The sequence below is a fragment of the Dipodomys spectabilis genome, unplaced genomic scaffold, assembly GCF_019054845.1.
Source record: "Dipodomys spectabilis isolate Male_0828 unplaced genomic scaffold, ASM1905484v1 ptg000009l, whole genome shotgun sequence".
Taxonomy (NCBI): Eukaryota; Metazoa; Chordata; class Mammalia; order Rodentia; family Heteromyidae; genus Dipodomys; species Dipodomys spectabilis.
The window spans coordinates 15,836,526-15,864,081 of NW_024870686.1; the positions used below are offsets into that span (position 1 = coordinate 15,836,526).

At 37.8% G+C, this 27,556-nt stretch overlaps 1 protein-coding gene across 1 annotated transcript; it reads right to left on the reverse strand.

The window, feature by feature from the left end:
- Nucleotides 1-648: 648 nt before the first annotated feature.
- On the reverse strand, nt 649-19,421 carry Klkb1 (kallikrein B1). Its single transcript, XM_042702014.1, has 12 exons — nt 19,345-19,421; nt 18,275-18,381; nt 15,715-15,874; nt 14,916-15,025; nt 10,660-10,819; nt 9,338-9,444; nt 9,007-9,169; nt 8,804-8,916; nt 8,491-8,659; nt 4,306-4,481; nt 3,032-3,127; nt 649-653 (listed from the first exon to the last, which is right to left on the reverse strand). Exons 1-12 carry the CDS (start codon nt 19,419-19,421, stop codon nt 649-651), a joined length of 1,443 nt encoding a protein of 480 aa, XP_042557948.1.
- Between the last annotated feature and the right edge of the window lie 8,135 nt (nt 19,422-27,556).

A 27,556-nucleotide genomic window follows, 5' to 3' on the forward strand; every position in this document is an offset into this window, starting at 1 on the left:
AATAATTCAAAATAATTGATGAAGTCTGAAGCTTACAGAAGTGGCCACTAAGAGGTACAGAGTTTCAAGGGAAACAGTAAGCGGCAAAGACCCCAGTCACTGTGAGAGAATCTCAAGCAACTTATTTTCAGTTCCGTTTCATAGCTATAAGAAGACATTATCTACTCACACTCATTGGACATTTTATTTCAAAAAACAACAACGACAACAAAAAAACAAAGCATGAAGCTCTTCAGTCATCTCCCAATAGAAGCTTCTGTGACTAAATTTTCAAAGCATGTTTGGGCAAGATAGTGTCATGAGACAATGTCCCTAGCAGCTGTGTACTCATTGTGTTCTTCTGATTTGTGACAAGGTGAGGTAGATGCTACTGTACATTTGCGGGCAAGGATCTCAAGGCTCAGCGTTGGGCTTGAACCCTTGCTGTAAAGTGAGTACTGCACCCCAAGCTTTTCCTCAGCTCTTCATGGCAATGTCATTGACACATCTCCACTGCCATTCTGGGTCTTCTCCAAAATCCAGTCCACGTACTCCGCAACTTTGGTATAGACACCTGGTTGTTCCTTGCGGGCACAGCCCTCACCCCAACTGGTGATGCCAACCAATTGCCACACTCCATTGTGCTTACAAACCAAAGGGCCACCGGAATCACCCTGGGTCACAGTGGGTTTAAAAATACAACGAGTGAAGGTGATATCAGAGGTACAACAACATCTCACACAGCACACACAACACACACAGGCATCTCCATTCCCATCTATTTGCATGTGACGAAATTGACAAAAATGGTTGCATTTTCCATGTATTCCAGCTTCCATCCATAAGTAGAAGCAGCTAAGAAATTTTGACTTCCTTATTCTTGAGTCAAAGAACTTGTATGTTCTTATATTTTAGTATAACTACAGTACATATCATTGTTATTCTGAATTACAGCATTCACCTGCACCGACTGTGACATACGGATCATAAACAATATGGGGAGCACATTATATATGTTAGATGGTGTGTGTAAAATCAGCAGATAATTTCCGTCTGAAATTTTAAATGCCATGAAACACCTTACTGGAAACTATTTTTGACATTAATTATCTCTAGCGAAGTATTGTGCATTGTTTCATAATGAAATGTGTTACCTTGCAAGCATCTTTCCCCCCTTCTTTGTAGCCAGCACAGACCATCTGTTTGGTGATGGTATAATCTCTATATCTTTTCTGGCATTCTTCATTTGTTACCAAAGGGAGACTTGCCTTTTGTAGAGTATTTTGGATTTCATCTATGAAGCAACCAATATACAAGTTCAAAGGGAGGAATACAATATACATGGCACCTAAAATCTTAGAACAAATCATGTGATGCACTTCTCAGTAGGTTCATACATATATTTGCGTGTGTGTATGTATGGTTATATATGTATGTGTATATACATATGCATGCATGTATACATTTATATGCTTATACGCTGTTGTATATATATATGTATACATGTATATGTATGTATATATGTGAACAGCTAATGAATATCTCTCACATATGCAGATAAAGACAGACAGAGACAGCTAATGAATATCTTTCACATATGCAGATAAAGACAGAGACAGGCAGAGAGACAGAGAAAGATCTGGAGAGAGAGAGGGGGAGAGATAGACAAAGGAAGACACAGAAAGATAACAAGAGAGTCTGAGAGAGACAGGCAGGGAGAGAACTGGAGAAAGAAAGAGAGAGAGGAACAGGAATGAGAGAAACACAGAGACAGTTTCAACAATCCCATTACTTAAGCTGACCAGAGACTGTGTCTTAGCCTGTACCTCCTCTCATCTTAGTCTAAGCCCCTCGGAGGGCGTGCATTGCCTCCAGTATGATAACCTGGATGTTCTAACCAGTAGCTGCAGCTTTTATCTAGTCCTAAACCAAGATTATAACTATGTTCATATTGCATTACAGTAGTGGTGGGTGTATATGGAAAAATATGAAAATAACACTTGTACATCATAGTTTCCAAATTATGGTAGTTATTAAAACAACTATTTAATACATTAATATAGATGCACATCTACCACTATACCTATCCTTTTAGCTTTATTGTAATCAAACTGGTTTTCTTCATAAACCTATGTGCTTGATGTAAGTATTTAAAAGCATTAGAGAAAATGTCACAAGCATCACCAGATCATGAAACAAATGAATGTAAAAACAGATTAAGAACTGGCCTTAAAAAGAGATTATGTGTCTCATGGTCTATACAGCTATCTATTTGATGTCAAGGAAGAACACAGAATGGGGAGGCAGAAATCAATTATTTCTAATATTATTATTAGTTTTACTATTGCAATTAATATTAATAGTGTTTAATATTAATAGCTTATCGACAACACTATCAATATCAATAGCACGTAATTGTTAATGGTAACTACTATTGATAGTAATAGTAATTAATATTAATTTGTAGCTATAGTAATATTGAGAACCAAGTGGGCTTGTTGATCATATAAAGGCCCAATTTCTCAAAGTCAAACAAATAATCTTCATTGTGAAAGATGATGCTAAAAAAATTTACCTCATTGTATGTTCAGTGCCAAAACCAACTATATCTCAGGAATCACTGAACAAATATTTGGGAATATATTAATTAAAAGTTTGGCCTGGTGCAGAGACTCGTACCTATAACCATGGGTGTTCTGGAAGTAAAACTAAGGAAAATCTCAGTTTGTGGCCAGCTCAGGCAAAAGTTAGGAAGACCCATCTCAAGAAAAAGGCTGGGTATGGTGGCACAAGCTTGTCATCTCCAACTACCCAGGAAGCTGTAGGTACGAAGATTGTAACCTGAGGCTGGGCAAAAAACATAAGACCCTATTAGAAAAAAAAAATAGCAAAACATGAAGGGGTTGGGATGTGGCGTAAGTGGTACGGTACCTGATTCAAAAGTGTGAGAACTTGAGTTCAAATATCAATACTCATAAACTTGGACATCAATTTAGATGGGAGCTGATTTAACATGTCAGAATAGGAAAACAGAGAAAATGTCAACCTGTACCTTTTTCCTTAGTGTAGCCCCATCCTGTCACCCAGCAGTTGGTATAAATTGTATTTATATCCGCTTTAGAAGGCAAACATATTGGCTTTTGGAATTCTGAAAGATAATGTTAAAACTAGGTTAAGTGACATTACTGATACTGACTTTGAAAACACACCTTTAACTATCCCTAGAAGTTCTTTCCACAGACTCCTACTGAGAATGAGCCTTCTGCTCGCTGCTTAACTTCTGAATTGGTGATTCTTGAAAATTTCTCCCCCACATGACATAAAAATAGTATGGACATTTCCTTGGTTAAACCAAAAGTGAGAACCCAAATTTACTGTCAAATGCTGTTGTAAGGCCTTGCCTTTTTTTTTTTTAAGTATATATTATGAATCAGTCACAGCAGAAGTGTTCCATGAAGTGCCTTTACTTATTATCTTACTTATTGTAACAAATGGAGAGAAGAAATGATTCCCTTCATTTTAGACATGAGGATATTAAAGAATAAGTCAGAAGGCCAGTTGCGTGAGGTCACAGTTGTTAATGGGTCTTTAGAACTGGGTTGTGTGAGCGCACATTGAGTTTCTCTAGAGTGATGCTCCAAAAGGATAAGGCTCCCTTCTCCCCAGAACTTACTCATGCATCTGTCTTTTCTCTCCAGAAGTTCATCCTGGAAAATAACAGTCGTTCCCTGACACTCTCTTCATCCCAGTATCCCTAAATTCCAGCAATGATTCTGGTGATTCTTACCAAAAGAAGGCCAATGCTCTTGTTTGGGCATGGATATTAACTTGGCCTACTATTATATATTTTTTTCCTGTGCCTGTACTAGAGCTTGGACTCAGAATCTGGGTATTTTCATTTTGCTTTTTTTTTTTCTCAAGCTAGTTCTTTACCACTTGAGTTACAACTCCACTTTCTAGTTTTTTGCTTGTTAATTGGGGATAAGAGTCTCACAGACTTTCCTGCCTGGGCTGGCTTTGAGCCACAATCTTCAGATCTCAGCCTCTGGAGATAGCGAGGATTACAGGCACGAGGCACCAACTTGACTCAGCCTACTATTTTAACAACATCTATTCATCTGTGCTACTTTCTGGAAAAACTACTGATCATTTCTTATTTTTTTTTAATGTCACAGGAATGTCATTTTCTTGGTAGTCCTCAACTTCTACTTGACACCAAGCAAGAAGTAAAGGCAACCTCTGCAGATTTTGCCTCTCATTCAAGCTGATACTTAACTTAACCAAGTGTCATTCACTTTATAGCATTTCCTTAAATAGGTTGCATACCAGTATTATTCAAAGGAGCCTGCAGTTTTATTAAGGCAATGTCATGCCCTCCTTCTGAGACTTTATAGTTCTCGTGAATAATAAGTTCTTTTATTTGTGAGAAAGGAGTTTCTTTTGTAATTTCGGACAGGTTTATAAGACCACCGTAAATGTGCCAAACATCCATGTGGGGCATCCTAGGAGAGAAAAACATAAATGTCTGATGAGACCTAGGATTATTGCTTGTTCCATTTTTCCTTTCCTTTCCTCTCTTAAAAAAGGCTAAGGAAGAAAATTCTACATATGATCCATTTCCTCTTCCTGGTAAATTGTGATCACCCACAGCAACAGTACTGGATCTCTGATAATTTTGTTTACAAAAAAGTACCTATAAGCTGAACACTGGTGGATCACACCTGCAATCCTAGCTACTCAAGAGGCTGAGATCTGAAGATCCTGATTCCAGGCCAGCTGAGATAGACAAATCCTCAAAACTCTTCAATAACCAGCAAAATGCTGGAAATAGAAGTGTAGTTCAAGTGGTAGAGTAACATCTGTGAGTCGGGGAAAAAACCGAGCAAGAGCATGAGGTCCTCAGATCAAGCCCTGGTACCAGCAAAAACAATTCTAGTGTAAATATTATCATTCTTAAATGACTTTCAATTATATCACAATGATTCCAGCTCTACCATCTCTTAAAACACAGTACAGAACCTTCAAGAATGAAAGTGCTTGATCTCAATTTTGGTGTACTTAGAAAAATCAGAGATTAGTTCCCAGCTCAGGACATTCTTTTTTTTTTTTAATTTAATTTAATTTTATTTGTGAACATACTGTACAGAGGAGTTACAGTTACATGGGCAGGATAATGTGTACATTTCTTACCAAGCATTGCAGCCTCCTCCTTTGTTTACCCTTCACATCCCTTCCCAGCCTCCCCCCTCCCCCCTAATCCCAATCCTTCTCCTTCCTTCCCCCCCAGCCCTCCCCCCCCTGCACCAACGTTGTAAAGTTCGTTATGGACATGACAACTTGTACTTCTCATTGTTGCAACAGGTCCACCTGTATCCTTAAACAATTGGTTTTTCCCCATCTCCTCCACAAGTTATACTGACATCAAATATAATGAAAGCAAGGATTATACTGTGGGGGAGGGACATACAAAGCAACAAAGAGATAATCTTATAAATGTGTTAGAAACACATGCATGAAAGAAAAAAACATTAAAATACACATCTAAGGGTTCATTTTCCTGACATCACATTATCTGACCTTTTCCGCTTGACTCATACATATACTAGATATTACAAATAAGGGAAACCATGGGACCTACGTTTCTTTGGGCCTGGCTTACTTCACTTAATATAATTTTTTCCAAGTTTTTCCATTTCCTAACAAATGGGGCAATGTCATTCTTTCTGATGGAGGCATAGAATTCCATTGTGTATATATACCACATTTTCTTGATCCATTCATCTACTGAGGGGCATCTGGGTTGGTTCTATATCTTAGCTATGGTAAATAATGCTGCAATAAACATAGTTGTGCTGGTAGCTTTAGTGTGGTCTTGTTTGTAAACATTAGGGTAAATGCCCAAAAGTGGGATTGCTGGGTCATCAGGACATTCTTTTCTGGGTCAATCATCTTCCTTCCACAAAGTCACATATTGACCACACACACACACACACACACACATGCACACACAGGTAACTATAGGGGCCAGGCTATCCTCCACAAAGCCACTGACTGCTGTGGAGTTGTGGCAGTGTGTAGATTCTAATACACAGCTCCTGGCCTTACCCTTTGGGGCAGGGGAAGGGTAAAATTCCACTAAATAAAAATGTTTTTGAATACATATCTTAGGATTCATTTCCCTAACATCAACTTATCTGACCTTTTCTGCTTGACTCAGACATATACTAGTTATTGCAAATAAGGGAAACCATGGGACCTATGTTTCTTTGGGTCTGGCTTCACTTAATATAATTTTTTCCAAGTCTTTCCATTTCCTAACAAATGAGGCAATGTCATTCTTTCTGATGGAGGCATAGAATTCCAAACCCCTCTGTACAGTTTTTTCACAATAAAAAATTAAAGCATGAAAAAAAATGTTTTGATTTGTATTTATTTTGGGGAGATCCCAAGTACATCTTGGTATCTCTTTAGCTTATTCATAAGCTTTGTCCATTTCTATAATTCTTATGGAATGCAGTATATGTTAATTTAATATTTTCTGAGCAATTGTTATATTTCAACTATGATGTTAAATATTCAAATGTCATTTAATCATTCTAACAACATCATAAATTAGATACTCACACTTGTAATCCTAGCTACTCAGAAGGCTGATATCTGAGGATTGTGGTTTGAAGCCAACCTGAACAGAAAAGTCCATGAGACTCTTCTGTCCAATTTACTATAAAAATCCAGAAGTGGAGCTGTGGCTCGAGAGGTAAAGCAATAGCCTTGAGCACAAAAAAAACACAGGGCCAGCTTCAAGGCCCAGAATTCAAGACAGGAAAAATATTAGATTAAAAAAAAATTTTAAACCCTCAAAAGGATTTGTGAATTGCCCAAAACCACCATTGTAATAATTGATGGAGCTGTGACTCACAAACTACAAAGTTTCAGTGTTTTAAACTTCAAAATTTGACATATTATACTCTCTATCCAATAAAATAGTACAAATTGGCCACACACTGTGTTCTGATGGCCTGGACTAGTTAGGCCCCTACATTCTGCTAAATATTTTGAATATCATCTCTCCTTAAAATGTCTTCGATATCACTAATGTCAGGGATATACAAATCACATCCACTTGCTCCACTAAGAACGGCTGCTACAAAAAGTCAAAAGTAACAAATGTTCGGAAGGTTGTGGAGGAAAAGGACTTGTATATTATTTTAAAACCTGGGAGGAAACCCAGATATCCAACAACTGGTCAATGAATAAGATAATACTATGCAACAACACAATGGAATACAATTTAGCCACAGTAAAGGATAAATTGTCACCTGTGTTAACGTGGATAGAACTAAAGAATATCATGCTGAGTGAAAGAAGCCAGGAACAAAAGTCAAATGCTAGAAGAACTGACTTCTGTGTGGATTTTTTAAAGTTTATCTCATAGTACTTGAGAGCTCAGTGGCAGTTTCCAGGATCAGAGGAGAATAAAAGAGCATCAAGGACAGGGGCAGATTTAACAACGACTATTAAGTAACATCTAGATAATAGTAAAAAGTCTTTGGGAATTGTTGCATGATAGTATACTGTATATTTCAAAAAATCTAGTCGAGAATATTTCTGTGGGCTCACCATGAAGAAAAAATAAATGCTTGAGGAGATAAATAGATTTACCCTGACTTAAATATCTCACAACAACCAGGCACCAGTGGCTCATACCTATAATCCTAGCTGTTCAGGAGACTAACATCTGAAGATCAGAGTTCAAAGCCAGAATGGGCAGAAAAGTCTGTGAGACTCTTATTGTCAGCTAAATACCAAAAAAAAAATCTAGAAGTAGAGCTATGGTTCAAGTGGTAGAGCCTCGAGCCTAAAGATTTTTTTACTTGGGTGAACACACACACACACACACACACACACACACACACACACACACACGCACGCGTGCACACTCACATATGATCACATAATAAGCATGTATTGAAACATCATATGGATCCCTATAATCATATGCAATTTTTATAATCTTATTTATTGCTTAAAGAGTCAATTGAGAGTCTGAGTGTGGCAGTCCATGCCTGTAACCACAGCTATATACAAGGTTGAGATGGAAGGACTGTAGTCCAAGGATGGTCCTTGGATCTAGTGAGATCCTATCTGAAAAATAAGCTAACCCATAAAGAGCTGGGTGTATGGCTTAAGTAGTAGAGCACTTGCCTTGCAAGGCAGCCAGGGCTTTATGTTCAAGCCCCATTACCCCCCAGAATAAAATTTAAATAAAATAGTTTTTAGCAAGCAAATAATTATTCTATTAATAAAGTGGGCAAAGAGGAACAGGGTAAAAATGATTAAAAACAAATGTACTTATTGCCTTACCCATGTAACCATAACCCTCCAGCTCATCACCTTTTCAATAAAAATAAAATTAAAAAATTTAAAAATAAAGTCATCTGATCCTGGAGAAACTGACTATAGATTTGATTCTTCAAGACAAACAGACAAGATCCCCTTCTATAAACTTACAAATCAAAGCAATGGGCAGCAGTCAGGACCCATTGCTCTCCGATGATGGACCCACCACACACGTGGTTTCGCGATGTCAGCTTGACTTGCAGGCTCACCTGCCAGGGCCACTCTCCCAAAGAAGAGTTCGTTCCCCCAACAATGCGTGCATTTGTTTTTGTCGTGCAGACTAAAACGAGAGGGTTTGCAGCACAGGGTCAGAGCTGGGAGAAATCAAGAGTGGAGGAAAACGAGATACCCAATGCTGTCCTGAAGACGAAGCCACCCAATGCAACAACCCAGCTATCCCTGGACAAGGGCTTCAAAGACTCACCAGAGCCGTCCCCCGTTTTGCACAGTCTCAGAGAATAGCCAGAGCTCCAGTGGGCCCCAGATGTGATCCTAGCTGGGTTGCCATCCAGTGAGAACCTTAGGGAACATTTACACCTGCATCAAATGAACCATACAAAGAGTAAACCTTCAGAGAAAGAAATGGTAAGAAATACCTTGCCAGTCACCAAATGCATTTCCCCTTACTTCTCTCCTTTGCAGTCTTCCGGGAGGGATGAGAAAGTAAAAAACTGACAGCGAATTATCTTTGTGCAAGTGTCCTGGCAAGCAGTAGCTTCTTCCTCAAAAGTCACATTCAGCTCATCTCCTCTGAAGTCGACCCCAGAGTAGATTTTGGAATGGCAGGGTTCTATATCAAGTAACAACAGAAAAAGTTACAAAACAACCACAATCACCAAACAATAAACCACATGATCACATAGTTCTAGTGCCCTGAAGACTGCTACACCACTTGCACTTAGGGGAAAATAATCTTCATATCTGCCAGTCATCTAGTACCATCACCGACTCTCCTTACCGGGCAATGTCTTCCTGCAAGTGGCCAGGCTGTGTCCAGATATAGTGTTTTCTTGAATAGAGGGACTTGGGGTACCACTTTTAGAAGTCTTAAGATAACATGCATTTCTACATAATAAAAAGTATGAGAAACAAAAAGAAAGCTACATTAATACAAAATACTAAAGCAGTCTCTCTCTATTTTTGGGGGGGGGGGTTTGGTCGTGGGGCCTGAACTCTGGGCCTGGGTGCTGTCCCTCAGCTCTTCAGCTCAAGGCTAGCGCTCTACAACTTGAGCCACAGCGCCACTTCCAGCTTTTTTCTTTTTGCTTATGTGGTGCTGAGGAATCGAACCCAGGGCCTCGAACATGCAAGGCAAGAGCTCTACCACTGAGCCACCTTCCCAGCCCCTCTCTATATTTTTAAAAAGCAACTCTGAATGTTTTATTCTATTGAGAATCTCGACAAAGTAAGTTAGACTGTAGGATTCTAATAAATTATAATGTATACATGTAAACCAAGCCACAGTTCTGTCTGGTGAAAACTAATAACATATCAAAAGAAGATAATTGTAGAGTTCTACTTTCTAAATAGTGGCAGAGTTCCACTTTCTAAGTGAAAAAAAAAAAAAGAAAATCAAAGGATGAAATATTGGGATTTTTGCTTTTCTTATAAAATATATGCTGTCTGTTGGGCCCATTTGTATATTTTTTTACTTTATTTTCTTCCAGTCCTTGGGCTTGAACTCAGGGCCTGGGCACTGTCCTGAGCTTCTTTTGCTCAAGGCAAGCACTCTACTACTTGAGCACTACCTCTGGCTTTTTATGTTTATGTGGTACTGAGGAATTGAACCCAGGGCTTCATGCATGTGAAGCAAGAACTCTACCACTAAGCCACATTCCAAGTCCTGTATATATATATATATATATATATATATATTTAAAAGGATTAATTACTTAAGACTAAAGAGGTCAGATCAGAACTTAAATAAGGACACACAGGAATCTAATTTCTAGACAAAAAAAAAAATCTGAAAGGATATATTGCAGGTGAGTAGAGTAGTTTTCACCTGATCCAACCCAAAAATACCAGGAAGAAGAGTGTCAAATTCCTCTTCTCCAGGGTCATTTTTTTTTTGGTTCATAGTTTCACAGTGATTGATATTTGTTTTATGTAAAACAGGATACAGCATCGCATATGCACTAAATTGAGTCTGGCAGAAAATTACATCCTTAAACTGCAGCTGCTAGGGTTTGGGAGAAGACAAATAAAACATTTTCAAAACTCAGACAAGGATGTAAGATTGCTGAGCGGACAGCAGCGTGGGCTGCCCGCCACGCTCACCTTTGTGACTCTACGCTCCACGCGTTCGTATAGAATGTAAAGAAGAGGCAGTTGGGGTGGTAAGTGCAGATAGTTCGACACACAAAAGCATCTGGAGAGACCACTCTGGCCACATCCATATCTGAAAAGGCTCGATGCTGGAACAGATCCATATGGCAACCTGTTGTACTCACGGAGGAAGAGCATCCTTTAGTGGGTGAAATGGGCTAAGTTTGCTTGGACTTTATCATAATAAGGAAGAAAATTCTGATGAATTTTCTTTCTCTGTGAACTTATAGAACTATACATGCTAAGGGCAAAACTATCTGTTACAATTCCTGCAAACCTCTGTGCCGTTTGGGGATAGGCAACACTATTCTAATGCTGATAAGAGAGAAATTCCATGCCATCAAAGAAACTGAATAATAATCTTTGCTCCCATCTCCTCCTTCCCCCTTCCCCAAAACATTTCGGTTACTCAGTGTATATTTGTGTTTTCCTCCTACTCCCTCATCCTTAATTGGCTTTAGGGACAGTGATTTAACAGGTTTATGTTCTATGTTCTCAGATATTATGAAAAACTTTTTAATAAAAGGAGAGCAACAGAAATCCTAGGTAGATGATAGAAATGCCATGTGTCTCCTTAAGAGTAGAACTGGAAAAAAATTCCTTTCATCCTCCTGACATAATGTTATTTCTCATTTATTTTTGTGTTTATATTATTTACTCAACTTGATATGATAACAATAGTTCTATTAAAGTTATGGAATAAAAGAAATGCAAATCAAAACAACATTGAGATATCACCTCACTCCAGTTAGAACAGCAAAAATCAAGAACTCTAACAACAACAGATGCTGGAGGGGATGTGGACAGAAAGGAACCTTACTTCATTGTTGGTGGGAATGTAAACTTGTTCAACCACTTTGGAAAGCAGTATGGAGGTTCCTCAAAAGACTCCACATAGAGCTCCCCAATGACCCAGCAATCCCACTTTTGGGCATTTACCCAAATGATCACAAACAAGGCCACACTAAAGCTACCAGCACAACTATGTTTATTGCAGCATTATTTACCATAGCTAAGACATGGAACCAACCCAGATGCCCCTCAGTAGATGAATGGATCAAGAAGATGTGGTATATATACACAATGGAATTCTATGCCTCCATCAGAAAGAATGACATTTCCCCATTTGTTAGGAAATGGAAAGGCTTGGAAAAAATTATATTAAGTGAAGTAAGCCAGGCCCAAAGAAACATAGGTCCCATGGTTTCCCTTATTTGCAATATCTAGTATAGGTATGAGTCAAGCGGAAAAAGTCAGATAATGTGATGTTAGGAAAACGAAACCTCAAATATGTATTTTAATGTTTTTGTTTCTTTCATGCATGTGTTTCTAACACATTTATAAGATTATTTCTTTGTTGCTTTGTATGTCCCTCCCCCACAGTGTAACCCCCGCTTTCACTATATTTGATGTCAGTATAACATGTGGAGGAGACGGGGACAAACAAGTCGTTTAAGGATTCAGGTGGACCTGTTGCAACAATGAGAAGTACAAAAAGTCATGTCAAAACCAGCTTTACAATGTCGGTGGGGGGGGGGGAGGGGGGGTATGATTGGGTGGGAGGGAGGGGGGAGGCTGGGAAGGGAGGTGAAGGGTAAACAAAGGAGGAGGCTGCAATGCTTGGTAAGAAATGTATGCATTATCCTGCCCATGTAATTGTAACCCCTCTGTACAGTATGTTCTCAAATAAAATAAAATAAAATTTAAAAAAAAAAATAAAGTTATGGAAGCTTAGACATAATAATAGCATTTATAGGAAGAATGAATGTAGTCACAAGTTAAATGTACAGAGTTGTACTGAAAGAGTCAGAGGAGAAACAGATAAAGAAAGAGACAAAAAGAGAAACAGAAACAGAGACAAAGGGACAGAAACAGAGAAAGAGATAAACAGAGAGACAGAGAGAAGCTCCTATGATACCTTCATGTAAGCAGTCTCTGAAATTATCAATTACTTGAATGAAAAATCAAATATATAAGCCAGGCATTGTTGACTTATACCTGTAATCCTAGCTACTCAGGAGACTGAGATGTGAGGATTGAGGTTTGAAGCCAACAAGGAGAACAAAAGTCTATGAGACTCTTACTTCCAACTACCAGAAAACTGGAAGTGGAGGTGTGGCTCAAAGTGACAGAGTGCTAGCCTCGCGCACAAAAGCTCAGCAATAGCTCCCAGGCCCTGAGCTCAAGCCCCATTACCGACCAAAAAAAAAAAAAAAATCAAATATAACCAATGTATAGCCAACAAAATTAAGAAGAGTGAGGAAAGGGGTGGGTAAAAGATGGATGGATGAGAATGTTGAAAGGTGTAACATTGATGAAGATATATTCACCAATGTCTTGTTAAATGGCAACTTTCTGTACAACTACTTAAAGATAATAATTTTAAAAACCAAAGTAAATTAAGAAAAAATCTGATATGCGCAGATCCTGACAGCTGGAAATGAATGCATGGGACACTGATGCCAGCCTACAATTTGCATATTCACAGGGATACCCAATGGATTGTTCACAACTTTACTGAGATATTTGTAGTTGTGAAAAATGCATTATCTCATGACAAGGTCCATTTCTTTTCTGGATCTTGAAGCTGTAGGGATAGTTTTTTCTTATATTCTGCACACATGTATCTATCTTAAGCTCACCTATAGAACCACCTAGACTAGTCTAATCCCATATTTAATGGCAGCCCTTCAAAACAATTATGTAGTAACAGCTGACAATCTTGTCAGCTCTCTAGTGATCACAGCAAACACTATCAGCAAGTGTTGCTACTTTTGAATCAGCACTCTTGTGAGATTTGGTCCTCAATGTGTTGATTGTTGGGAGGAGAGGCTTCTTGGGAAGTATTGTGAATTTCAGACCCCCTGTGAATGAATTAATGCTTTTCCTATAGTACTGGATTAGTTTCTCTGCAGAAAGATTGTTACAAAGAAAAGCTTCCTCTTGGGTTTTGGCTCTTCCACAACTGTCTACTTCCCTTTGCACTTTTCCCCTTGTTACAATGCCTCCAGAGGCCCTTTCCGGATATGGTCACTTCCCAGACTCCAGAATCAAAGAACTGAATAAATGTCCTTTCTTTATAAATTATCTAGTCTCGGGGCTTTTCTGCTAGAGCAACAGAAAAAATAAGCAAAAACGAATGCTCCACACAGAAGGGAATACATCTGAATTACCACTCTTAATTCATAGTCGTATCTTCAAAAACTCTCCCAGAACATATATGAATCTAAAAGTACATATTTGAAACAACAAATATGGCATGGAGCATAGAAAGGATATGTGGGAAGGAAAAAGAGTTAAATAGGTAAAGATACCTGATGTTTGGAACTTTGCAATCTTCCACACTGAGGGCCTAATACAGAAACCAATGCAAGAGCTAGCTCAAAGCTAGCACACCATACTGTGTAGCAATGTCATGGCAACTGTCTAGATATTCTAATTGAAATTACTTATATGTCTAAAATAACGGAATTCTATGGATGCATCATGATAGAGTCATTTCACTAAATATGGCCTTAACAATTTTCTCTATATATTCTTTGAACTAGTGTCCTATTGCTGCTGTTAGAGGGGTATTATTATAAACTGAGAGGCTTTAAACAACATAAACTTATTATCTTAAACTCCTAGACATCAGGGATGGGATGTAGCTCAAAGGCAAAGCGCTTGCCTAGCAAGTGCAACATCCTGGGTTCGATCCCCAGTACCAAACTAGAAAAGACAAAAAAATACAGTTAAAAAAAAAACACAACTCCTAGACATCAGAAGTTCACAATTGGTCTTGATGGGCTACCATCAAGATGGCAGCAAGGTTTTGTCCCTTTGGGTGGCTCCATAGAAGTATGATTCCTTGCTATTTTCAACTTCCATAGGTCACCTTTTGCTCAAGTCTTGCTTAGGGACACTTCCTCCATCTTTAGCAGCATAACATCTTCAGCTCTCTCTCTCTGATTCTGACCCTTCTGTCTCCCTTTCCCTCTCCATCTCTCTTTTCCTCTCTTCCTCCCTCCCTCTCTATCTCCAGCCCCCCTTTCTTATAAGAACTGGATCTGGCACACTGAGGTCTTGGAGAGTAATGCCTATTTCAAAGTCCTTCACTTGATAACCTCTCTCACCAACACACTCACAGGCTTCAGAAATGAACACATTCCCCAGGGGAACTCTTGCACTGCCTACTGAACTCAGTGAAGTGCTAGTCATCCAATTACCGATTTCTGAAAGTGCGCAAGGCTTCAGGGAGAATCCAGATACCACACTGTCCAGCACCTTTATACTCATGGGCGTACCACTTGGACTGTGTTTTAACAGGCAGTTGTTCCTGAATATGAAGAGAAGAGAAGACTTTGCTTCCTATTTATTAAGATGCATGCAATTTCCCAGGTAATATTTGGCATTGATATGATCTACAAGCAGTGGCATTTTAAAATGTCAAGGCGAACAAGAACGTGGTAGTATGTAGGTTAGGGGAATAATGAACTGGCAGACATTTTCCTCCATTCCCCTGCAGAGGAGGGGTTAGGGTAAGAATGGAGGGGAGTGGACGGAGTCTTTTTGGTTTGTATGTGCCAGTACGGAGGCTTGAACTAGGGGCCTGGGCACTACCTTTAGCTTTTTCATTCAAGGCTGACACTCTACCACTTGAGTCACTGTTGCATTTTTAACCTTTTGGAGATAAGAATCTCGTGGACTCTGCCTGGGCTGGCTTTGAATGGTGATCCTCATTCCTCAGTATCCTGAATAGCTAGGATTACAGCTGTAAGCCACCAGAACCACAAGTGGAAAGCCTCATTCCAAACCGCCACTCCCAAACAGAGCCTGTGGGTCAAGTAGATTCTAATCTCTTCAGGAAAAATGCCATTAAAATTGAGTAAATAAGCAAAGAGACTAGGACTCAATCTTTGGTTTTAATTGGAGAAAAACAAGTTACAAGTCACACACAAAAAAAACCCTCCCCCCCCCCACTCGCCCCCACCCAATGGCAAAGAACAAACCTCATGGTTCACTCACCGATACTCTGCATTGGGAAATGTTTGTGTGGCATATGTAAAAAAATGGCAGTGAATATTATTGGTGCACAATTTTTGGCATTCTTCAGGACTTGTAACTTTAGATATATTGAAATTGGACCCTCTCATGTCAATGTTTTCATAAATGTCCCGGTGGCAAGCTGTATAAATGAAATATGCGGAGCAAATTCAGACAAATTTCTTTCTAGAGGAGGATCATCAACACCAATAAGGCAAGGCAGTTTTGAATCATTATATCCCACTTTGGGGGTACTGCTGTATTAACTGGGGACTTAATGTTTTTATTATGACCCTAAATGATCTAATTCTACATGAAATACACACCACACACACACACACACACACACACACACATGCATGCATGCACATACACACACAGAATCTTAAATGCTAGAATTAAAAAGGAATTGTTCTACTTATAAACTTCAAAGCATATACCTCAATACAGGTCACATTTTGTGTTGAAATTATCAGTGGGAAGTGGGAATGTTTATACAAGTTTCAAATAACCAGGATATTGATCATGAGTGCTATGGGGATTATTTCATTAAACAACCTTTGACATGTGCCACTGGATGAAGAATCTTTTTTATCTTAATTTCTCTACTTTCAACTAGTCAAACTAATTTTAAGAATAAGGAGGCCAAAAACATGTAAGTTAAAAGTGAAGCAATACATTGAAGTTGGGGTAAATGGGCCATCCCCAGAGGTGTTCATGGACATATGCTGATTATAGAAATGGAAATTCTTCAAATTCGCTGCAGATAAGAAAAGGAATAGGCTAAGATATAGGAGAAATATTTACAACAAAACTCTTTCTTTATGATTATCTGAAAGCTTTACCTACATCTACATGTTTTTGACTAAAATTCATCTTGAGCTTGGAGACCTTATGTTCTTCCTGGAATTTTTATTTTATTTTAATCTAAGGCATTCTGAGATAGTTAGAAAAAAAATCTTTCAAATCAAGTTTAATGAGTAAAACTAAATTTGGGGACAAATTAACCATAACTGGCAGTATTGGGAATGGCACATTTTTTTCCCTTTAAATTTTGCTGAAAGAGAGGATAATGAGAAATTACATTTCACTGAAAACTTGTACCAAAGTTGTATTAGTATATAAATTTTATTTTATTTATGTACTTTTTTATTAACTAATTTTTTTATTGTGAAAATACTGTACAGAGGGGTTACAATTACATGGGCAAGATAATGAGTACATTTCTTATCAAGCATTGTAGCCTCCTCCTTTGTTTACCCTTCCCATCCCTTCCCATCTCCCCCCCCCCACCCAATCCTCCCCACCTCCCCCCACACCAAAGTTGTAAAGTTCGTTTTCGACATAACGACTTGTACATTTCATTGTTGCAATGGGTCCACCTGTATTACTATTATTAACTAATTTTTTTTTTATTAATTTGATTTCCTAATCTACTTCACCTCAGATTAACTAGGCTAAGTCATGCCTCCATATTATTACTCAGGCATTGCTATCCTTTATTATTAACTATTTAAAAATCAGAATATGTTTAAAATTTGTGTGTATCAATTGTGTGGTATTGATGAGAAAAAATTGAAAGTATCTGAAATTTTACCCTACAGAATTAACTGTAGATAGTAAAGATAAAATAGTAAGGATACAGCTCAGCCAGTGAGATAATTTTTGTAACCCTTTTTATTTTCTGATCAGCCCATCATTGTAGAGAAATAGTCTATTACTGTTAGGTTTTTAGGATAGTGTAGAAAACATTTCCTGTACCATCAACAGCAACATGTGTCATCCTAGCCTTCAGATTTTTTTCTAACAAGTATTAGTCTCAGCAGGATTCAAAGAACCCAAACCTTCAGGTTGGCTGATATCCGAAAAGCTTTCCCAAAACCTTGTCGATAGCACTATATTGACATTTTTGGGCCAGAAATTTCTTTATTGTGGAGACGGTTCTGTGCCTTTTAGAATGTTCATTGACAGCTCTGGTCTCAACTGACTATGTAAAGCAGCAACATCTCTCTCAGTGACAATCCCCAATGACCCTAGGCACTGCTAAATATTCTCTGGGAGGGGAAGGACAAAGCGCTGCTGATTGAGAATTACAAATTACCCTCAAGTAACTTAGAAGAGAGATTCCCTGAGTTTTCTTGAAGTGACTTACCGGGCACCAAGTCAAGCAGCGGCTTTTGCTTGCATATGAATTCGTTTTCTGCAAAGCTTAGAAGTCTGTGCTAATTTCATGACTAATAAGAGCCTCAGAGGGTCAGGGATGATGATAGAGCAGGTGAAACTGATCAAAATATATTGTAAGCAAATGTGGAAATGTAACCATTCCAAGTAACTAATATGGGCAAGTAAATAAATAAGCAAATAAGCTTCATTAAGAATGTTGACTGATTAAGACAACATTCGTAGCCAGAACACTACTCCATCTGTTTTAGCTTTCTTGCTACTCCCTTCCAAAAGTCCATGGCAGTCCAGCATTGGAGCAAAAACTATTCCATGATAATCCACTAGGAACTCAGGTATAGCTAAGCAATCCACCCCTTACCACTTATTTGATATCCGCATTGTTTTAAGGAATATCCAGATACTGCATTTGTTCGATGCATTCTTGGCAGGTCTCCAGTCACACTGTCTTTCAAGAAGCAACCAAACCTGTTTTCAAAACAGGAGTCACTTAGGAAGCAGAATAATGAACCTGCATCCAGAACATGCCTAGTGTTGTCTATATATTAACATGAATAGGACAGCAACTTGTGAGAGAAACATTCTTAGAATCAGTTCCATAACATCCAGTAGTTTCTGCAACTCCTCACCTCAGCATTGTTTTTCTTTCTAGACAGTGTGTGTGTGTGTGTGTGTGTGTGTGTGTGTGTGTGTGTGTGTGTGTTCCAGTCCTGAGCCCTAAACTCAAGACCTGGACCTTGTCACCCAGCTTTTGAACTCAAGACTAGCATTCTACCACTTGAGCCACAGTTTCATTTCTGGGTTGTTTTTTTTTTTGGTAGTTAATAGGTAATAAGAGTCTCATGGACATTCTTTCTTGGACTGACTTTGAACTGCAATCCTCAGATCTCAACCTCCAGAGTAAGAAGGATTATAGACATGAGCCACCAGCACCTAGCAATAAACACATTTAAATAAATATATATAATATATAATGTTATTATATATAATAATATATACATATATATGTATCAAAAGTCAACCATATTGAAGATTGTTCTAGCATTTCTTAACTTTCAGGAAATGATTTTTCAACTTGAGATTTTTTTAAGTAGTTTATTTAAAAAGTTTAATTAGTCATGAAGTTGAGATGTATATATAAAGGTCATCTTGCTTAGTAACTCCTTGTAGTCTCCGTCTAATGCAAGGCTCCCTTCCATCTGAAAAGTCAACTGTAAGGTTAACTTCATTGTTTACATACTCTGGAATCAACTTTTAATCAACTTTTAATAGGATGACTTTTATCCAATTGGAGAGATATCTGAATTAGTGTTGAACAACACATTGACCATAGACAATCCTGAGAGATGCTACAAAGCTGTGTGCAATTTGCATACAACGGATACTACTTTGAAAAGTGACCATTTGAATTAGTGATGAACTCTCTTGTACCTTTTCTTTGGATCCTTGGTTGAGCTTGAAGGGAGAAAGCTGAAGAGCAAACACTTGGGGTGAAATGTACACACCATCTGACAGTGGTGGGCATCTGGGCTGTACAAGGCGGTCACATCCCCACCTCTGAAGAAGGTGTTTTTGTGTAGTTGAGTCAGACAACCTACAATACAATTGTTAAAATGTTGATCTGGAATGAATATGAATGACTTTTTAATAAAAATATATTTATATTTTTACTATATTGCCTTTCCCAATGGCTACCTAAAGACCTTTATGTGACTTTAATCATAGAAGCAGGATGAAAAACATGAAGGCAACTGTTTGAACAATATACAACTCCTTAAAGTCATTTCATGGTACTTCTATATAAAAAATTTAGTTGGTTTTTAACCATATAATAAGCTACACATAAATTATCCCCAATAAATATAATCATAACTTTGTTTCTGCTTGATGTCTAACATGAAAATATCCTATCTTAAAGATAATAGTGTTTGATCTATATTCAAAACACTTTTAGAATAAATATCTCTCTAAATTCTCACACTTTGTAAAGGAAGCTTGAGGCAGGCTTCATTATCTTTATCTAATACTCTGTGTGTGAGAGACATGAGAGAAAGAGAGAAAGACAGACAGAGAGAGAGAGAGAAAGACAGAGAGATAGAGAGAGAATCAAGTGACTGAATCTCAAGCCATTCAGAGACTCACATATTTCATAGAAACATGAGACAAAATCTCAAGTTAATCTGGTTCCCAACCTTTTCCCCTTTTCTAGAAATGTTAAAATGTGACTCCTAATCCCAAACTCACTTCTTAGATAGCTTGAACAACTGCATCCTTATGCTAAATTGAAAAAAAAAAAATCAATTTGCTTGCTGTTTGGAATTACAACTCTGAAATACTTTGCACTTCCCATATTATTGAAAAATTATCTTCACTGGATTTAATATATGAATTTGAATTTGCCTTGAAAGACCCAATTCAATGTCCATTTGATAAACTTTGCAGTTTAGTGAGTACATGTGTTTTAGTCAGCCATGAGTCCATTAACCATGGGACAGTTCATAACAACCATGTACATTGCTAGCGTGGTAGTCACATTTCAACTTAATGGGTTTCTCATTTTCATATTAAATTTTAGGAAATGGGCAGGTTGGTTGACACATTTCATTAAGCACCGAAGACTAGTATTTTTTTCTGCACTATTGTAACCCTCTGGGGATCTTGATCCAGATTCTATTTTGATGATCCAAACCAGCTTCTCTTCCTTTGTTGTTGTTGTTGTTGTTTTTAGTGTTTTTATTATCCTTAAGTTGTGCAAAGGAGTTATCATTCAACAAAGCGATATATGAAAACAGTGATTTTGTTCAATGTTGCCCCTTTCAGCACCAGCTTCTCTTAAGATGCCTGACCTCTTGGGTAAGATTTAATTTTGGAAAGAGCACAGATAGAAACTTCTGGGAATAAAAGTTCCCTCATGTGTATACCTGGATTTCACCTGGATTTCACATAACCTATTGAGTGGTTGGCCCAGTGACAATACTAACTATAAAGAGACGTGATCTGTAGATAATTAGTGTTTGGAGGCTGCTTCATAATTACAAAGCAGTCATCTCTCCCCAGTGCCTATGCACACAGTGCAAACTATGACCAATGTCAGCCTGGCAGTACCAATGCTGGCCATGTGACTCAGATAATAGAAGAGGGTGGATGATTAGAAGTAGTGATGATGATGATGATGATGATGATGACGTCAATGACAGTATTAGCTTTGTATTGTATAGTAGAGAGAATTTAGCAGAAGTTATCACATAATGATTACGGCTTTCACAATTTTTCCACGTCCCTCCCCATGTCCTTGGATACTGGGCAGGTAATATGATCTTGTTAAAAACTGCATGATTAATAATACTAAGAAAAATACTTTATGTTAAATCAGTGACTGATATGAAAAATTAATTTGCTAGAGAAATACAATAAAAAGGTATATGAAAAGCAGTACAAAAATAGTAAGAAAAAACTAATATTAAATAAGAAATAAGAAAAATATATTAAATTAATGACAGATATGAAAAAATAATTTACCAGAGAAATACAACAAATAAGTATATGAAAAGCAGTAAGAAGCATAAATGTATACATGGTAAAATAAAAAGATGTCATTTTTATCCATAAGATTAGCAGCAATTAAAAATTAAATAACCAAAGCCAGGCACCAGTGGCTCAAAACTGTAATCCTAGCTACTCAGGAGGCTGAAATCTGAGAATCATGGTGCAAAACCAGCCCAAGCAGGAAAGTCCAGGAGACTGTTCTCTCTGATAAACCACTGGAAAACCAGAAGTGGTACTGTGGGAGTTCTAGCCTTGACCTGAAGAGCTGAGGGACAGTGCCTAGGCCCAGAGTTCAAGCCTCACGATGGACCAAAAAGACAAAACAAAACTAAAACTAAAACTAAAAACTAAATAATAAGTGTTGATATAGTACCGCTTTTGTTTCCAAATGATAGAAACCTAGTCCAAAGTGCCTTGCGCACAGATGAAAATTTTGGTTCAGAAGCCAAAAAGTCCATGATGAATCGATGTCAAGAGTACTAGAACACTGTGCTCTATAGCACACAATTTTTCTGCATTGACTTACTTTGTTCCATGGTACTACCACTGGTTTCAAGATCTACATAACAAGTGGGTAGTACTCATAGCTTAGGCCTTTGTATTCTCTTATGGTTCAACTCAAATTAGCAACTTAAGTGTCTTATTTCTAAAAGTCTAAGCAAAAATATTTTTACAAGACTTTGACTCTGAGTTTTTGTAGCAGGCAGGATGGATACACTTCCTGCTTCTTGGTCTGTTGGGGTATAATTTCTAGCACTACTGTTAACCACAAAAGCTACATCATCAGAACCATATAGACCAAAACTGGATGGAGGAAGTTTTCCAGGAGAAAGTTTGAATACTGTGTCTGGTAAGGAGACTACATGCCAAACCAAAAAAAAAAACACACCAAAAAAACAAAAACTGTTAATTATGTGGTAATAATTGTAGCATAGAAGAACATTAAAGAAGAGGTAACAAATGAAGGGCACTTGCAATTTAAAGAAAGGGAAACAAAAGCTTTTTCCTGTAGACATTACATATCTTTATAAATGTAAACCAGAGGAATTGATTTTAGCCATACAACAATCATTGTGGTTTGACCATATCTTAACTCTAATTTCCGGAAGCTATTCGTAGTGGTAGCCCATAAGAAAATCCCATTCTATACTTAATCAAAGTCAGTGTACTGACTCATTCTTATTCTCTGAAAACTAATAGGGTAAAAAGAGAAAGAAATAAGATTGAACCCCTTTGTTTAAAAGGATTCATGTAGACGATCAAAGGGCTGGTCAAACAAAGTTAAATTTAAACCAGGGTCCTTCATTTTGGAAATATTGTTCTAGTAGCTTGAAATAAAAAATACCCAGTACTTGTCAGATATTTTTATTGAACCTAAGCACTATAAAATGCTTAGTACGCTTTTAAATTTTTAGGTAAAGTTAATCTTTTTAAGTATTGGCAATAAAAACTGAGTACTGGCTGCCTGTTTTGAAATCTGCTTTACAGGAACTCCTCTCCAAACACATTTTTGGTAACTCGTGCCTTAAGGGATTTTAATTTCTGAGCTCTTCTCTTGGTCAATTACATGTGTTTATAGCAATACATCTGGAGAGTAGTTCTTTTCCTTGAAACATTAAAATGACATCTGAATCATCAAGAGCTTTCCTCCCTCTCCCAAAGCTTTATGCTTGGTAACTTTCTCCAAGGTGGTAAATTTTGCTTAACAATTCCTCTCTCACACACCATTAACTTTAACTGTTAGAGTTAATACACTTACCACAGGAAACTGTGGAAAACAAACAAAGAAAATGAGCAGCTTGGCTGAATGAAAACATCCTAAAAAGAAACACACAATATAACTCTGCTGGATTTAGACAGTATTTAACATGGGACTTACTTTAATAGATATACGTACATATTTTCTTGTAAATGTCTATATTGCTAACCAAAGCACAAAATAACTAGTATGGAAACTGGGGTGGCTTTTAGGGTGGGTGAGAGAGGGGTGCTTGGTATATTTTGTATGTAGAAATTGCAATTTTATAATGCTTCCTAAGATACACATGGAAATTGTTAGCATTGTATTTGTTGTTAATTAGCCATCTATTTTGCTATTAATTTTAGAAAAGGAATTGACAGAGGGATTAAACAGTTATAAAACCTCTCAATTTAAGTGCAAATAAAATAATTGCAAATGTGGAGATCCCTACATAAATAAATCCTCTGAAAATATCCAAGCCCATAAAAGTCTAATTTTCAAGCAGTCAAAAATCACTTTTGGCTTTCAAATATTTTACATTTAGATATTTCCACTTATGAGAACATTAGTTCCATCTAATATTGCTAAATACTCAGGAAATAAAGAGATAAACTAACAGATTCTTCATAAGGCAAATATAGTTTTTTATAAAAAAAAAACCAAAACAAAACACTGTATTTGGGAATGATCAGAATAATATACATTTGCTACCTGTTAGCCCAGTTGCTTCTGGAAGCCGAGAGCCTCTCTTGCCATGAAAAATGAACAGTTTTCAAGCTGCCTTAACATGGCCCTGCAGATCATATTTGCTTAGCTTCAATATTGACTTTGGCTTTCTGCCACCAGTTTCAACTTTTTGTCCTGTCAATATACTCCATGTACATCTGTGTTCAGATATCCAATATATTAACCATTTCAGGGAATGATAGAAGCGATAGAAGAATAAAAATTCCAGGCACTCGCTCCTTTGCAGAAACATCAACTTGAACAACTTTCCCTGCACCAAGACATGCCACAAAGAACGAAAGCACCCAGGTGAGAGGTAACAGTGCCTGGTAGAACTGAAAGAAGAAAAGACATGTTAAAGAGTATAGAAAGACAGTCTCACATTCATGATACTCTGCTGTGGAACCGAGGCACTTCAGCACAGAGATATCTTCTGCCTGGAGGAAGGAGAGGGATGTGACTGCCCAACATTACTGCAGATCCCAACATCAAGCCCAACCCAGGAAACCTTAGCATCACATCAGCCGCTTTAGACCGGGCTTGTCTGTTACTTCCAATCCCAGCTGCTGGCCGACATCAAGCAACGCCAGTGCCAGGATGGCCTCTGTGGACTCAGTAACAGACCCAATCCCCATGAACCCAAGTATCAGGTGATCCTGGTACCTGTCAGGCCTTGTCCTTCAGCCAGAGACCTCCTGAACATGTTTTGTAGTTGTAGTATTTTATTTCAACTGGAAGGGCTTGTTCCAAATGGAAGAGCTTGCTCAGAACATTATTGTGTTTTTCTGCCATGTTCTGGCAGCCTGCTGGCTGGTAAAAGGAAACAGGTCACATAGCATCTCATACATAATATGTCACCTGTGAATTGGCATTTTTTACATTCTGTGTTTGCATTCCTGACAAGTGTTTGCGCTGTGTAAGGAAAGCCAGTATGCGAGTGTATTATAACTTATGGCCTTATATATAAAGCCAGCCATCTTTCTAAATATGCTGCATTATCATGGTTCTAATACATACAATCACTTCATCCTGCAAAACAATGTTTTGTGAGATAAACCCTTGTTGATTTGTAATAAAAAACTTGAAAAAAATCTTCTAAATTGCTAATTTCTGAAGAGAAGATCTATAGTCTTTACACACATGTAAATTATGAGAGATAATGGATATATTAAAGAACTTGATGGTGATATCATTTGTGTGTATTTGTGTGTCGAGACATGTTGTACATTATATATTCAGAAAATTGTTCATTTGTAATTTGTACAACAAAAAAGATGTGGCAACACATTCAAAAGTTTAGCTCATGGAGAACTGGGTAATTTGCCTTAGAGCCACACAATTCACTCTAAGGTTTCTAATTTTTATTTTTTTCAGTCATGAGGCTTTAACTCTGGCCCTGGGCACTCTCCCTGAGCTCTTCAGCTCAAGGCTAGTGCTCTACCACCTAAGCCACAGTGCACTTCCGGTTTTCTAAGTGGTTTATGGGAGATAGGAGTCTCAAGGACTTTTCCTGACCCGGCTGGCTTTGATCTCAGCCTCAGATCTCAGCCTCCTGAGTAGCTAGGGTTACAGGCGTGAGCCACTGGCACCCGGCCCAGGTGTCTAATGTTAAAGCTTAAATTTCATCTGGTTTTTGTTTGCTTGCTGTTCTGTTACAGCTGCTTGGTTTGACAATGCACTGAAATACACCTTCTTACAACTCCTAACCCTCAGCCCTTGATTTACCTATTACATACACAAAATAATTCAGTCCCTTCCTGTGTTTTTACAGAAATATTTGGAGGCCATAGATCTCCTGCAGTTGGTCTTCTTTGGAATTACAGAACATCATTCTAACTAGTAAATTTATATTTGGAGAGTGTTGATTCACAAACTTTATATTACTAGAATGCTGGATGACAATAAATATTCTGGGCTAACATAAAGTTACCTATTTAAATATACCTGCTGTGCTGCTTTTAAATTTTAGAGTATTAACTGGCACAACAGCAAACAAAGAAAGAAAGCACTTGGATCTGAGTGCTATAAAAGAGTATGAATTTTGGAGTTATCAGGCTGGCAAGACAACTCAGTAAGAGAAAAGATGAATGGGACAAACAAGGGCACCCTTTCTCCATAGCTCTGCAGAAGTTCTCAGGGGTTGTTTACCTAAAAGGTGAGCTTAGGGATTGAAATCTCCTTAAATGATACTTTCGTGTTGTGTTTGAAGGTTTCTTACAAGGAAAGAAATAATGCGTTCCAGCAACTCAAAAGAAAGCAAGCATTCCATTGTGAATTTGAGAGAGCTAGATGAATGAAACTGAAAAGTGGGAGTGGTAAGCAGAATTCTAAAAAAAAAAAAAAAAAATGTTTTTCCACACTTCCCAGGTTGAGGACTGAGAATACAATGAGATAGCATGTCTGCCCATGATTATGTTATATGACATGCTGAAGATTTCTGCTCATTTGCATTTGAACTAGTCAACATGGGATATTACTTAGGCTAGACTTAACCTCTTTATAGAGGTTTTGAAAAGCAGAGCTTCCTGCTGTTAGTTAAGAAGTCAGAGAGGTCCCAAGTATGAGAGAAAAGTCTAGAATTGCTCACAGGGTACTTTTGTTGGGAGTTCAGAATATAATGCTGATAGAAATATGGGGTTTCCAATTAGAATTATATTTTATATTATATTAGGATTATATTTTGTATTGAACTAGTGTCCACATATGTCATATTCTGGCAAAGAACTTATCTACATTTTATCAATGGAATTCAAAGATACTGGATCAACTAATCTTGCAGAGAAAGTTTCAAGACAATGTAGCATTTAGCTTGTGGCATCAATGCAATTACTTTTATTCAGGTGCACATTAAAAATTGGAAGGAACAAGCAGAGAACTAAGACTTTGGGTTTGGTCAGAAAATTTAGGTAATGTTGGGTAGAAGAAGGCCTGGTTGTTGAAGAGACTAGCATCTTTAAAAATAAGCCAAGTATTTTGTATTGCTTTAGTAAGAGAGGCGTCTTGAGAGCAACTAAGAAACTGAGCAGACCTCACCTATCACTGACTCAAGGATATAAAACAAATGTATTTGAAAGACTTTTCCTTGGGGAGAGAACTTCAGGTCACAGGCTGCCTCGGAAATTGTTTTGCCAGGACTCATTTTATGGTGCCCCTCTGCCCGGGCACTGACAGACCACTGCAGTCTTACATGATGTTGGTTTTGTATATAAGAGTTTTTAAATATAAGAGTTACAACATCATGGAGGCTTCCAGTATAATTTCAAAAGAAAGCCTGGTAGGATAAGCAATATATGAGAGCGTTGGAATCTTTGTACTCAGTTCTTGAAAGTATGATGCATGAAGCTATCAAGGCAAAGTTGCAATGTGGCTCCAGTAAGTCTGAGATTCCAGAAATGTCTGCCAAGGACAGCTGTAAGCAAAAAATGGAACCAAACCAAGAGAAGGTCTGTATGGGCTGCAAATAGCAAGCTATAGCTAGGAGTGCTCAAGCTCTCTGGAGCTTATGTCCTATTAAATGTACATAAACTGCTGCTGTTGAACTATGGGTTTAATGTTTTCTTGGTGGGCTTTGGACTTCCTTTGGTCTCTTCTGTACTTTCCATTCTTTTTTGCAATGGGTATGTTTACTTG